At 40.0% G+C, this 15,008-nt stretch overlaps 1 protein-coding gene across 1 annotated transcript in view; it reads right to left on the reverse strand.

The window, feature by feature from the left end:
- Nucleotides 1–4,744, reverse strand: part of NXPH2 (neurexophilin 2) — a 50,310-nt gene extending 45,566 nt beyond the window's left edge. Inside the window, exon 1 of the mRNA XM_054971767.1 lies at nt 4,666–4,744. Coding sequence (XP_054827742.1) covers nt 4,666–4,722 — 57 coding nt within the window. The 5' untranslated portion in view covers nt 4,723–4,744. The remainder of the gene's footprint in view (nt 1–4,665) is intronic.
- Between the last annotated feature and the right edge of the window lie 10,264 nt (nt 4,745–15,008).

A 15,008-nucleotide genomic window follows, 5' to 3' on the forward strand; every position in this document is an offset into this window, starting at 1 on the left:
TGGAAATAATTGATTTGTATTACAGTCCAAGGTATGTTAAGAGCTTGTTAGAAATTTATCTTTCACTTTCACTGAAAAAAATACTGTTCTTTTTAAAATTAAGATACATCCCTTAACATAAAATGTTACTAAAGCTGTGACAATTTTGTTTTACCTCAGAATATCAAACTGAATATAAATAAGTATAGGCAGTAATGTATGGCACAGCTAATGTACAAAACCTGACACATTCTGAAACTACATGAAGTTAAAAAAATACTCATTAACATGGCCTTTATTATTTTAATTTAAGAAAAAACCTTTCTCTTGCAATATAGACAATGTATCTGGTTAAATTAAAAAATATTTCAAAAAGATGCCTCAGCACTTCACTTAACCATAGAAAGCATCAACTTCACTTGAGAATGTATGTATATGTATATGAGATGCAAAACTATTAAGACAGGCATTGGTATCTGGATTTTAACTGCAATATCTGGCAATTTATATTCTTGATATTTTGTATTTAATTTGTACATTTTGGAATCTCAATTTCAGTGATCTTAGACTGGAGTTAATCTGTTTAGGATTTCACTGTTTATCACCTTTGGCTTCATTTTATTTGCAAACAGTAAAATTAAAGAAAATTGTAATAAATATCAGAAAAATTAAATATTGAGGCATGTTTGCAAGAAAACTTTAAATATAGATTTGATGTGTATTGTCCATAGTGTCTTAAGGAATAGAGCCACAAAATCCAGTTTTATGAGGCACTTGCTCACTACTAGTGTCTTTTGCTGCTCTAATCTAACCATTAATATGACATTGAATAATTTGCATCAACAGAATGGCTGAACAACCATCAACATTAAATTTAAAGCAATAGCAGCCACTGGTCTTAAAGCTGACAAAGCATTTTTTTCTTTTTGCTATTAAGCCTATAACTATCTAGATGTTTATTGACAGTGATAACATCATTTTTAGATATACTGACTAGCAAAATACTGAGCAAATGATGAATTATAGTAAATTTGTTTCTCTCTGACCTTCTGCTAAGAATGCATAGTTTACAATTTTATTTATAACACAGTGTGTGCCTTTCATTATCTACTTATATGTACACAGCCTATATGTTTACAGAAAAGTAAATGTGGACAAATATGGATCAGTAAAAAAAAAGTAGTGTACAATCTCTATCATAAAATGGTACGCAAAGGGGTACTTTCGATGTTGCATTATAGTTATTTTAAAAAAGAGTCAGAAAAAAACTTATTTACAATGAAGAAAAAGCTCCTTATATCACTAACAGAATGACAATTTTGTAACATTTCTTTCCTCTGAAACCAGCAGAGAAGTACAAATGTGTACAGAAAATGTATATGTTTAATTAAAACATTAAATAGTACTTTTGAATGTAACTATATCTGCAGACTTACCACTTTACTATACTGGTCATAAGACCAATAGCCACAATCTGTGCATATATAATTTTACACCCAGCTATGGTAAAATGCATTAAGGAAAAAAAAACATTATTCCTGGTTCAATTTAAGGCCACCCCGCATTAGTCAACATGCTGGTTGATGTGGAAGTAATAGCATTTTCCATGTTCATACTAAATTGTTTGCACAAGTCTCTGGATTACTGCCATTATTGTCCAGTATTTATCTACTAATTATATACCTTTACTGTATTAGTCATTAGAATAAGTGGAAACATAACTAAATAGTAAGTAGAATGATCTATACTGGCATCTAATCACTACCTGTGGTTTATTCACACATTAATTATACCCCGAAGGCTTCTATAGAGAAACAATAGTTAAGCAAGGCTTCAGTTGAAATGCACAATACAGCAACACAATTTTAAGCACACTTTTATCATGCTGTATGTGACTTACTCTGTTCACTTAAGACACTAACTTTTTAAGAAAATAAAACACATTAAGTTCACTTAAGAATTAAAGGACAAAAATGATTTCAGATTCCAACTGTTTTGAATTTCTACACATAAAAGTAAAAAAATTGAAATGATTCCCGTGAATTGTTATGCCCTAACACAGATGGTCCAGGCAGCCCAATCTTGTCAGAGTTCAGAAGCTAAGCAGGGTCAGTATTTGAATGGTAGACCACCAAAGAAGTCCAGGGATGCTACAAAGAAGCAGGCAATGGCAAACTACCACTGAACAATTGCCTTGGAAGCCCTATGGGGTCTCCATAAGTCAGCTGCAATTTGATAGTGCATGCGCACATACACACACACACACACACACAAATTGTTATATGGTCTGGGAACAGGTATTGGCTTGTGTGTTTTTCCCAAAGAAAACAGTTTCATCCTCAAAGTCCTCATACTAAGTAACTGTTGTAAAGCCACAGCAAAGAGGTTCACATCATCATCCAGTAAAACATGGAACAAAACCAACATCTGCCAGAAAGGTTTAATCAGTCCCTTTGATATCTGGTTGAGACTGAAGGGGGAAGGAGGTGTTTCAATTTAGCTCTTTCCTGCTCAACAACTCTGTAATCCATTTACAGCTTTCCATACACATCCTTTAACCCCTGTGTGGTGTTTAGCTAGAAACTCCATTCTTAAAATGTAAACAGCCTTTTTAGTCCAAAAGGAAAGCAGTGTGAAAGAAAATGTGTGCCTTATCGCAAGGATGCAGTGTGGCACTTCGTTGCTATGATAAAGTGCTGGAGCAAACCCTCCCTCCCCCAACATTACAAGACAAGCACAATCCGAAAACGGATTAGAATTTGACATAAGCTTCCTCAAAAACTAATCAATCAACTCATGCTGTAATATTAGAATCTTGCTCTTAAGGAGGCCGTTTAATCCTTTAAAGGTTTATTACACATTCTCCTATTGACTGCAGTCTCTCTCTCTCTCTCTCTCTCTCTCTCTCTCTCTCTCTCTCTCTCTCTTACACACACACACACAAAGAAGAAAAAAACTTTCTGCTAGAAGGGAGGCCTGAGGAAACACAAAACTAGTAACATTCTTTAAAAGGACAGTGCTGAAATCCAATTGTAACACAATTTTTAATGTTTTGCTTTTCTGGCAAAACTGGAATACATTATGTCCACACACCCTGCCCACCATAATATGCTATATATTTTTTCAAGCCCCATGAGCAAGTCATTTATTTGTTTATTCACTGAAATTTACTACAACTACATTACGTACACTCCACGCTCATGGCAATTGTCTCAACTGAAGTTCAACAAATCTCCACTGAAACAGATTCTATTGTTTGCTAGAGGCTGCAATACTGAGTATACCTTGCAATATAAGAGGGTCCCATCAAATTCAGCAGGGCTTATGGCCAAGCTTGGGCTTTAAATATGTTTTGTAGTCCTACCTAAAACGGTCTTTAATGCGATAAACACAAGAGTATTCGGAACTAAGTTTGTTTAGTATAAGGGTGATGAAACTTCAGAAAGCAAAATAAATTTAGGCACAATCTTACATACAATTACTTTGGAATAAGTCTCACTGAACACAGTAAAATCTACTACTTCAGACGAAACATGCCTAGAATAAGACTACACAATCAACAATGAATTGTATCAGTAAGTTTATTGCTGGACTGAGATAGACATGACATTGCTAGACACAAATACACAATCCAAGCAAGCAATCTTTCCACGTTAAAAAAATCCAACTAAAAATATTTTTAAAGTACTTAATGCTATAATGATGATAAATTATGTAAGACTGTTGTGATTAAGAGACCCCTCCCCTCTCAAAACATACCACATTTTCTTTAGTAAAATCTCCATAGATTCTTACAGCTGCAGAAACATAGACTGCTTTCCTCAGAGTTACAAACTATTTGGATCTGCTTAACAGATAAACAGTACTTGTAAAAATAAATTAGAATATATGGGAATTTAGCAAGCAGTAACGCAATTAACTTTTCCCTAGAGGCTCATAGACCAAGATAATGATAAGAGCTGGTGCTTTGAACCTAAGTTTTCCCAAAGAATTTATTAACTTGTTACGCTAACACATATTGGCAATGGAAGGTCCTGTGCGGGCAGTTCAAAACATTCAACATGTGGGCCAAAGGCCTTTATGGAATCCCATTTAAAACGCGGAGAGGAAAGGAACTGGGGGTGGTGTTGATTTATTGGACTGCTAATTCTGACGTTTGCTTTGCAGGAAGCTGAATATCCCAAATTACTATACTATACTATACTATACTATACTATACTATACAACATATCAGTTGTTGATTGGTCTCCTAGTAGAACTGACAGCAGCTCCCATAAATCCAAGACGCTCAAGGTGCTCGCTGCTTTCTTTTGCGGTTTCAAAGTTTCCCCCAAACAGCCGAGGACAAGCGAAAGAACGCAAAGCAAGCGAACAACCCCTCCTTGGTGAAGCAAAAGACACCCCGGGACTGGCCGTCTACACCGCCTAGCCCGGAACGTCTGATAAACACGCACGCCTTTGCGCCGACAGACTGCCAAGGGGTGGGGTGGGAGAACCTTGCTTCACGCGAAACTCATTCTGAATGATTACAAACTTATTAGGTGTTTCGGAGCCAGCACAGAAACTAGACACACTTAAGAACCGCCACCTCCCCTGCGGGCTGGTGTGTTTTCCGGAACCGACCAGGAGCGATTCTGCTGCAAGCCGAACAAAAGGAGCCCCCGCCCCCCGAAAAAACGGACTCACCAGCTGGAGGAAGCTCTGCACCACAACGAGAGGCAAGGGCTGCTGCAGGTGCACCATCCTGGCTGGGCGTCTAGGAGGAGATTTCCCAGCCTTGGCTCTTGCTCATCTCCACGTCGAGGGGCAGGACTGAGTAGAGGGACATCCCACGGCGCTTCTTCGCCTTCTTCTTTGGCTTCAGGGAAACTCACAGGCGAGCGCGCGGGGTGGGAGGCGAGGAGGCAGACGAGCAGCCGCCCCCGACACCGGCCCTGCGGCGCTCTGTTCCACTCGCGTCTGGCGGCGCCGGGGTGCGACTTTCGCAGCGCTCGAGGCGCGAGGGAGGCAACGCCCGGCCGTGCGAGAGCCGGCTGAATCACCCCCGCGGCGCCCCTTTCTCCAGCTTTGGAGATCCCGGGGAGGAGATAAAACACACCCACACACAAACACCCCGGGAAGAGAACGAGCAGCAGCGGCGCCACACTCCCCCAGCAGCGCGCGTCAAACCACTCAGAGCGTTGCCGGGAGAGGGGCGGGGGGCGCCCGGCTCGCTCTTGGCGGGAAAATGCCTCGAGGGAGCGTTGGGGGACAGGAGGCGTGGCTCAGGCCGGAGTTTGGGAGGGGAAGTGGACTACTCAGTAACAGTGGGTTAGGGTTGGGCCTGCAGTGCTGGTGTCTGAAGAAGAGCAAGATTCGGGTCCCGTAGACCAAGACGGCTATCTGAAGAAGGGAGCTCTGACTCTCGAAAGCTCACACCCTGAAAGTGTAGTTGGTCTCTAAGATGCCACTGGACTCAAATCCTGCTGTTCTACTGCAGACCAACACGGCTACCCACCTAAAACAGTGCAGGGGGTAATGGCTGCATATAGAGAACTCAGGGGAGACACCATTCTGACATCTGCATACAGGATCAGGCTGTTGTTTTGCCATTTTAGGCTCATTTTACTAGGCAGTAAGGGAAACTGACTCTTGACCCTTGAGCACAATTGACCCATGTGCCTGCTGTCATATTAGTTAAGCATTAGCAAACTAGCTGCGTGGCATGTTAACATGGGGAGCATAGTGCCTGAGACCCTGGTTTCATCAAGGCACTGCATGAATAATTTCATTGTATCCATCTAGCATAATTTTTATATTGAACCTTAAATCCTTAACCTTAAACCAGTGAGAGTTGCTTCCTAAATAAACATGTTGAGGGATGTGTCTTTTTTTCAGATTGAGAAAGTTGTGGTGTGCACTTTTAAACAGCAACTGATAAGGGTAGAAATGGTGACAAAAAGTTTTCTCTGGACATCAGAACTGGGAATTAGGCACTATCTATCTCCTTACATTAATTGAAAGAAATGGTAGCATTACTTCAGCAGCTGTGATATATTGTGTGCCTGGAACATTTGGGAATAAACATTGTAATGTATTCCTTTCTGGAGAGTTGGAGAGTGTTGGGATAAGGGACTGTCATTTAAGATAAAAGGACAGCAGAATGTAGATAAGGAAGCTCTGAAAACCCTTGCAGCTAGCACTTTTCAAATTATTTCCCACGGAAAAGGTTAATGTCAGAATCCATGTATGGCTTTTTAAAAAAAAGATATACGAGGAGCTTACTGGATACTCGCTAGCTCCTGTCTTACCTTGGTATCCATGTGGATTTTCAATTAGAATGTAACCTTTTTCATGCCTGTTCCTCCAGAGGAATCTCTTTCAAAACATAGCTGTGTGGGAAAACCAAATTGGACATTATCTCTTCATGTGCTTGTACTGTTCTTCTGTATTTTAAGTCCAGCATTTAGAAGTGAATTAACTGCTCCTGATCCAGAAAAGTTCATACATGTTGCTAAGAGGCTGTGGAACAGCTTCCAAGTGTTTGGAGTGAAGAGAAAATGGGAAAACCGAAAGAATGCCAATTTCTTCACGAAACAGCATTGTGTATTAATATAAGACTAGTTCTAATGGGCCCTTAAGGGGTATTTGCAAATGCCTTTAATAAAACAAGATTTTAAAGTTTTTTTAAAAAACTGAGCTCAGTGTATAAGGAAAAAATAATCTGTAGAGTTGGCATTGTGCAGTGCGGACATTTGTTACCAGATTAGAGAGAGGAAATTATGTCCAAAGAATATAGACGAGTCTAGCCTAGTATATACAGACTACCGTCCTAAGTATACAGGATACATGTTTGTTTCCAGCATTTAGTATTTACAGGTGTACTGTCCAAAACAAGAAGGTTCTGTTAAATTATTATGATTATTCGCTGCTGTTAGACCTGTCTTATTCTTTTTTGAAAACCATATAAGCTAGTGGGCCAGTGGCTATCTCCACATTCTATGGAAGCAAATGCCATGTTGATTATGAAGTATTTTAATTTTTTTGTCCTCAGATTATAGCTAGTCAATTGTCTAATATTGCTCGTCTACTGTCAATATCCAGAAAAAAGAAAGAAAAAAGAAAAAAATTTAGAAAAGGACGAAGCATGATGGTAGATTTCAAACAGCAGAAAGACAACACATACATTTTTTCCTCAGCTATTGGTCTCAATTGTTGCTATGATCTTCAGAAAGAAGTCAGATAGAATGTGGAATGTATCAAATATATATCAACTAATAATTAGAAAGCTGTCTCTCTACCAACAGGGGTGGATTGATTGTGAGCGCTGAGATGTCTCCTGGTGGGCCAATGGTCTCCACCTCACACTCCTGGGCTGAACCAACTCAGTGCCAAAAGGGCTGGGCCTAGCCTGCCCAAGCTCCATGTGGTGTGGGAGAGGTGGCATCTAGAATGCACAAAGAGAGGTGGTGCCTGGCTTGGCTCACGCAAGCCCTGCACAAGGCAGGCCAACAGAGGCTGCTCCTGGAAAGTTAGATAGGAAGGCTGCCTCTTTCTTCCTCTGTCCTGCCCCCTTTAGGGGGCTGGGGCCCTTTTCCAGGGCCCTTTTTTCTCCTCAGGGACCGAGTGCGGTTTCACTGTGGTAGGGTGGACTTTGACTCTGTGCTGCCACCGATACCACTTATTCACCTCTGTTGTTACAGGAGGAAGGAAGGAAGGAAGAGTGCGTCCTCTTCTAAGATCCTGATTTTAAGAAGACGTGCTTAGCTCCAACATTTACCCCACTCCCAGTATGACCAGAAGTAACTACAGTATGTATGTATTGTGATCAGGCGTTCAGACTTAGCAATTGACTTCTTCTCATCCCCAATATAAGTGGTTATGTAATTATGCACCAGTTTATATATTAACAGCATGTTACTGTTTTTGTATACCGGAAGATGTTTCTGACCAAGGAAGCTCTCACACCTCAGTGGAACATGTTTGCTCAGTGAACAGGCCTGATTGCCACCATTGTTGTTCCTTAATTAGTAGCAATTTATATTGCCTCAAATAATGATCTCTTCAAGCCTGAAAGCAGAATATAATCTGAATGCTTACAAAAACAAAGTAATGCTAATGATGACGTTTGGTTAGAGGCATATGGTCGCAATGAACCATGGCAAATTGTTGCCATAACAATTTAAGGGATGAGAGTTGTGGTGCAGCTGGCAAAGGAGATGGCATGTATTCAGGCAAGTGATAAGTGAAAGAATGTTAAGGAGGGCAATCCTGTCCAATGAGAGAACGGTTTAGGAGGGTGATAGGGTGCCCCCCCTCCAATTATCATTGACTTTAGTGGACTTAGAAGAGTATAACTCTGCTTAGGATGGCATTATAAGCATACAATAGGGCAATATATTGGAAATCCATGTTTGGTTCTCTTATCACTATACATTCCTTTTCAAAAAGGCTACCTGCTACTGAGAGAAGGAACAACGGGGGTATCCTTTTCTTCCATTCTGGCCCTTATAAGAAAAACATACCAGTATGTATCTGACAAAGGGACCTTTGACTCTTGAAATGTAACAATCCTGAATTTCTTGTTGGTCTTTAAGGTGCTACTGAATTTGAATCTTGCTATAGCAGTATATATGCTACTGTACATTTTTCCTATTGAGGCAAATAGGAAACTAGGGAATTTACATTGGGAAGTGGTGTGGGGGAAGGGTTAATGCCATTCCAGCACCATGTTCCAAATACATTCTGAGTCCCCTGCAAATGCTATTTATTTATAGAAATTTAAAGAGTTGGGAGATTCAATCACAGATCTCCAAAATCTTATCTAGTAGTTCTACTGACTGAATGTTAATTGTAATACAGAAAATTAAATTGGCGAATCCACTGGTAACGACATAAAATCTGCTATTTAAAATATGCTGGCTATGGCTGCGATTTTAATTATATTTACTTGGGAGTAAGCCCCATTGAACAAAATGTGATTTATTTCTGAGTAGACATGCTTTGGATTTCACTCATATTGATGACAGGAATTGGATGTCATCAATATGTGGATGACACCCAGCTCTATAGCTCTCTATCCAAATCCTCTGAGTTGTTGCCTGACAGCTGGGTACTGATTGGGAAAGTGGAATATTGAAGGACATTATCAGGTTATTATCAGGAGCTAGGTGGAGCATGTATATTACTTCCATTCTGCAATCGCCCTATTGGCTGCCCATCAGGGAAGCTCAATTTCCTGGATTTCCATAAACTATGCCAAACTGCATTATTCAGGAGAGATTTTTTTACACAGTAATTGGGGTGTGCTGTGAAGAGAGAGTTCAGAGAGATGCTTTGGTTAAAGTGATAGGGACTGTAGACTATACTACTATATACTGTCTGTTGCTGCAAGCTTTCTCCTACTAGGGTGGTTTCCATGTTGTTTAATATGTCATGTTAAATTGCATATTTTTTCCAGCATTGTTTCAGCTCTGTATTGGATTTCTACTTGGTTTCAAATTTCTGCAATCCACACCCTATTGTATTATTTATTGAATATCCCAGCTGTTGATCGTATTGACTTACACTGTGTAATCCACTTTGAGTCTTAGTGAGAAAAGTGGACCATAAATAAAATTAAAACAGAGCCCATGTGGTGTAATGGTAAAAGTATTAGACTAGGATTTGGGAGACCTGAGTTCAACTCTCTTTTGCCAAGGTTCTCACTGAGAGGCCGGTCACACTATCTCTAAGCCTAACCTACCTCCAGGGCTCATTTTGAGGGGGAACATGCAGGAACGCAGTTTGGGTAGTTCTCCAAAGAGGCCACATGTCAGGTGGCCCCGCCCACCTGATTTTTGGCCATTTTGGGCCCGTTTTGGCCTGGATCGGGCCTAAAATGGCCAGGATTGGGCCTAAAACAGCCAGGATTGGTCTCGAAGTGGCCAGGATTGGGCCTCGGATGGGTGGTGGATCACTCTCCCACTCAACAGTGGCTCAATTCTGACCATTTCAGGCCCCCTTTCAGCCATGTTCAGCCCCTTTTTGCCATTTTGGGCCCAATTTCGGCCCTGAATGGCCAGGATTGGGTCTGAAACAGCCAGTATAGGTGAGGTCAGGGGGTGTGGCATATGCAAATCAGTTATGCTAATGACACACTTCCGGTGATGGCACGGGGCATGGCATATGCTAATGAGTTACGCTAATGAGTTCCTGCAGCTCTTTTTCTACTAAATGACCCCTGCCTACCTCACAGGGTTGTTGTGAGGATAAAATGAGGAAAAGAGAAGCGTATATGCCTATATAAGCCTCTTGGAGGAAAGACAGCATAAAAAAAATATCATTATTATTAAGTGTAAACAAATATCCATACCACATCATATTAAAATACAGTGCTATTTTGCAATTTAATCTTTTAAGAAAGCCAACAGTGGGCCTACTAGAATAAGTGATCTGAGGAGGAACCAGGAAATTATTGGCTAGTTAGTTACATTAACTGGGAAAATTGGCGGAAAACTCTGTTAAAGATAGAATTTATTAAGCATGTGGAACAAAAAAAACCCAACTGAGGGAGAATCAGCACAGCTTCTGTGAAGGAAAGCCCTGAGGCACCAGACTTTTAAAATTCTTTATGACCACTAACTAGTATAGTATAGTATAGTATAGTATAGTATAGTATAGTATAGTATAGTATAGTATAGTATAGTATAGTATAGTATAGTATAGTATAGTATAGTATAATCAAAAAGAGTCCAGTAGCACCTTTAAGACTAACCAATTTTATTTTAGCATAAGCTTTCGAGAATCAAGTTCTCTTCGTCAGATGCCTGATACAGAGACTCTCTGTATCAGGCATCTGACGAAGAGAACTTGATTCTCGAAAGCTTATGCTAAAATAAAATTGGTTAGTCTTAAAGGTGCTACTGGACTCTTTTTGATTTTGCTACCACAGACTAACACGGCTAACTTCTCTGCATCTATAGTATAGTATAGTATAGTATATACTGTACATGAACTTCCAAAACTGGAAGTCCTTCACCAAAAGATCTTGAATGAGTCTAGCAATCATGATACATGAGAACAAGTGTTTTTATTGAGCAAAACAGTAAGAATCACAAAATAGAAGTAAACTTATCCTGTAAAAAATGAACCATTAAGTTCCCTAGGGATCATATCTGAGCTGGCTATTTAACTTGTTCCTAGATTGTATGGAATTTGTTTGGGTGGATGGGTGTGTGGTAAAGCAGTTAACTTTATTAATGACACAAAATAATTCTGGATGATAAAGATCAAAATGGAATGAGAAAGAATCAGAGGGGTCTCTCCAAACTGTGCAAATGGGCAGCAATATGACAAGTTGAGTAAGTACAAAATATGTTGCAGTTTGAGACACACGCAAAAAGACTCCCAACCCTCAGTGTCCCATATACATCAATGGAATCTGAACTGACAGAGCCTAATTAAGAAAAGGATCTTCAGGTTCTGGCGTATAGCTCAGTGTAAATGACAATTTATTTTGCAGCAGCATTGAAAAGGGAAAATTGCATGTTAAGGAGTATTAAGAAAGGAGGGTTAAACTAAAATGGCCAGTATTGTAATTTCCTTGGTGCTGGCGCATTTGGAGCACTGAGTAAAATTCAGATCTCCCATCTAAAAAAATGTAGAGCTGGAAAAGGTGTAGGAAAAGCCAACCAACAGAACAAGTCTTGACAAAAACTACCCCTACCCCTAGCCTATCTTCTTCTGATAATTCCAGTATTGCTTTAAAAGCTCCATTTAACTGATGTTGGAGCAACTGGTTAAGAAGCAACTGGTTAAGAAATGAATCCGTCTGCTACCACTGAATGAAGAAACAGTGATGTGAACTTCATGTACATGGTTTTTTATATGATACATTAAAATATTATGATAGGGAAGTATAAATAAGCTTTGTACTTCTACTGAGGACTGCAAAGAGACAATAAAGTAAAATTATCGATGAAAACAATAGGCATCATAGTTACATTTCTAGACACCATGGTGACCTGGCACCTGGAAGCTTTCTCATTTAGTGAAAGCCAACTAAAGGGGCATAATAGAGATCTTTAAAATTATTCATTGTGTGGAGCAAGCAGATATTTTTCTCTTCTCCCATTAGTACTAGAACACATGGTCAAAGTTGATGGGTAGAAAGCTCAGGATAGACAAAAGGAAATACTGCTTTACACACACATAATGGGAATTCACTGCAACACAATATTCTGAGAGCTACTGTTATGGATAAAAGGGGACTAGACAATTTCCTGAAGAATATGTCAAACAGTGAAAGCTCAGTTTGAAAATAGTGCCTCTCTGATGCAGCATATGGTTGGCTGCTGTGGGAAACAGGTTTTGGACTGCATGGACTATTTGTTTGATCCAACAAGGCACTTCTTACATTGTTACTGAAATCTGACATGCCCATACTCAAAAACTGTGTTCCTAGTTTTGATACATTCCCCCAGTGTCACTGCTGTAGGCCAACAATTGTAACAGATTTATCCCAAGCCAAATCCCTTCTTTCAGGACAGCCCATTTCTACACCATTTCGCTCAACAAATGCTACAGCTCCAAATTAAACCTTGTATATAAAATATTGATCTTGTAGTCTCAGTGGCAGTTTCCAATAAGCACTCACCTTTCTTCCTACAGCTTCCCAAATACTCTCTAATATTTTTTTCAGGGCTTGTGTGCTATGAAATTTATAAAACCCTCATGGTATTTTTACCATGCTGTGCAAGAGCCATGACATGGGAAAATATTAGAAGTGTAGCTTCATATATGTGAACATAGGGGTGGAGAATCTAATTCACTGTGTGGAGAAGAAATTTCAGTTGCAGTGATATTTCCTGTAGGCAGGGCTTTTTTTCTGGGAAAAGAGGTGGTGGAACTCAATGGGTCGCCAGTAGAGGAGCCAACCCTTGGCGGGAGGTGGTGCCCCTGGTATCACATGTGTGTGTGTGCAAAGTATGCGCATGCTCCCAGGACTGCACAATGACATCACTTTGGGTCAGCTGGAACAAGGGGGCAGTTTTTTAAAGTTTAAATTGCCCTCGGAGAAAATGGTCACATGGCTGGTGGCCCCACCCCCTTATCTCCAGACAGAGGGGAGTTTAGATTGCCCTCCGCACCAGCTGGCACAGAGGGCACAGAGGGCAATCTAAATTCCCCTCTGTCCGGAGATCAGGGAGCGGGTCACCAGCCATGTGACCATTTTCAAGAGGTTCCGGAACTCCATTCCATCACGTTCCAGCTTAAAAAAAGCCCTACCTATAGGTAACCAACCTAAGTCTCCATCAAACAAAGTGGAGGAGAGTCATAGAGTACAACTTAGGAGAAGGGAGTCAAAGGAATTAGAAAAAAGATAGCTGAGTCAGTGTCAGTATCTCAGATTTGACCTGCTGGTACCCCACTGGATAACCACAATGGCTGATATTTTTTAAGGACAGAAAAGAATAGTTAGGGGAATTTGGGGGGGAGCTGCACAGTAAAACAAAGTAACAACAAACACTGGCTTGTATCCTACCATTTGACATGCTCTACGACTTCTGAAGGTCTTCTCCATCCTCCTCCTACAGAAGTGGCTCTTCTTAAGCTGAAGGAGGGTGTCACATGTTGCTGAGCAGAATGGCAGGATACAAGCCACAATTTCTAGCACCCTCCTGATTGAAAGACAATGCAGTTATCTTCCACTGTGACCAACTTTTATTGAGGATAGAAACTTTCTTCTATGATCATGCAGCCACCAGAGCTCCTGTATTTCAGGTTAATGTCAATGAGTTTTATAGAAGACATTTATTTTTATACCTAAGATTTATATCCTTTCTTTCTGAGCAGACCTATGGGATTGGATTCAGAGTAATGTTTCTATGGGCACAAAAACTTCTATCTACGGACCACAAATTATTCCCCTCCCACAACAGACTGAGATGCCCTCAAAATCCAGTGAAGGTTATCAATAAAATTTTTAATTCATACACATGTGAGATGGGATGGATTTCTGGCCATTTAAACATATTGAGATTTCAGAGACTCCTATGTTCCACTGTATTCTTGTGCCATATCAAGAAAAATATATCTGAACTGATTTTAAAGTAGTAGTTTTCTATCCAAGAGTCTTAAAGCCCTGCTTTTCCTCACAAATACTATTTGGAGGCATCTTGGGAAGCTAATTCTATGTAATTCTGTGGTGCAAAATATGTGATACTACTTGAAATGTATGGAATTGAGTGAAAGTGAAGCAAAGAGAGGAAAAATACCTTTTAGGTGTTCCATTGCTGTCTAATAAAGGCTCTGGAAAAGCAGTTTCCTGGCTGAGTACTTTAGGGGCATTTAAATACTGTGTAGTGATTAAATTTAGAAAAGTGCCATATTTTAAATGATCAAAAAGGTACAATAATATCCAAAGACCTCCTTTTCCAAATCCATAGTTATAAAAGCTGAGCCATCTGATTACTTGTACCTGATTATAGTTATGTTAGAAAATACTCCTATAATATATTGCTTTATGCAGCTAATTTAAATATGGAACTTTTAGTATCCTTTCTCAGACTGGTTGTTAACAAAACATTCCTTTTTCTCTGTATTATTGAGTAGGTGAATAGTCTGTCCCAGCCACCATGTATTAAGGATTCAGGCAATGTAAGAACTCCTCCAAAATTGTCACATTTTTTTACTTGGCTTAACATGGTCATCTCCTGGGAAACATTTATGAGAGTTCTTGCTACTTACTTCAGCTCCTTCCATTGATCCTGTAATGTGCTTCTCATTCCCCTGTGACAGTCCAAGACTGTGTAATTCGATTGATCCTTAGGATGGGGAAGTTTGAAGACAGGTGGCCTCACCAGCTGTTTCATCACATAGGGGGGCCATCACCACAGCACTGGAAAATAGAGAAAGTTCCTTCAGTGCCTATTAATCAAGTTCTGATCTACAAGACAGAGGGAAATTTTCAGCCCAGAAAACCATCACAGTGTCTTGGGCTGTTAGAGGAAAATCAAAAGCATATTGTTAGTTGACAGAGCATATACATTGCTGGCTGGCAGGTAAAG

Source organism: Eublepharis macularius, chromosome 2 (genome assembly GCF_028583425.1).
Source record: "Eublepharis macularius isolate TG4126 chromosome 2, MPM_Emac_v1.0, whole genome shotgun sequence".
Lineage (NCBI taxonomy): Eukaryota > Metazoa > Chordata > Lepidosauria > Squamata > Eublepharidae > Eublepharis > Eublepharis macularius.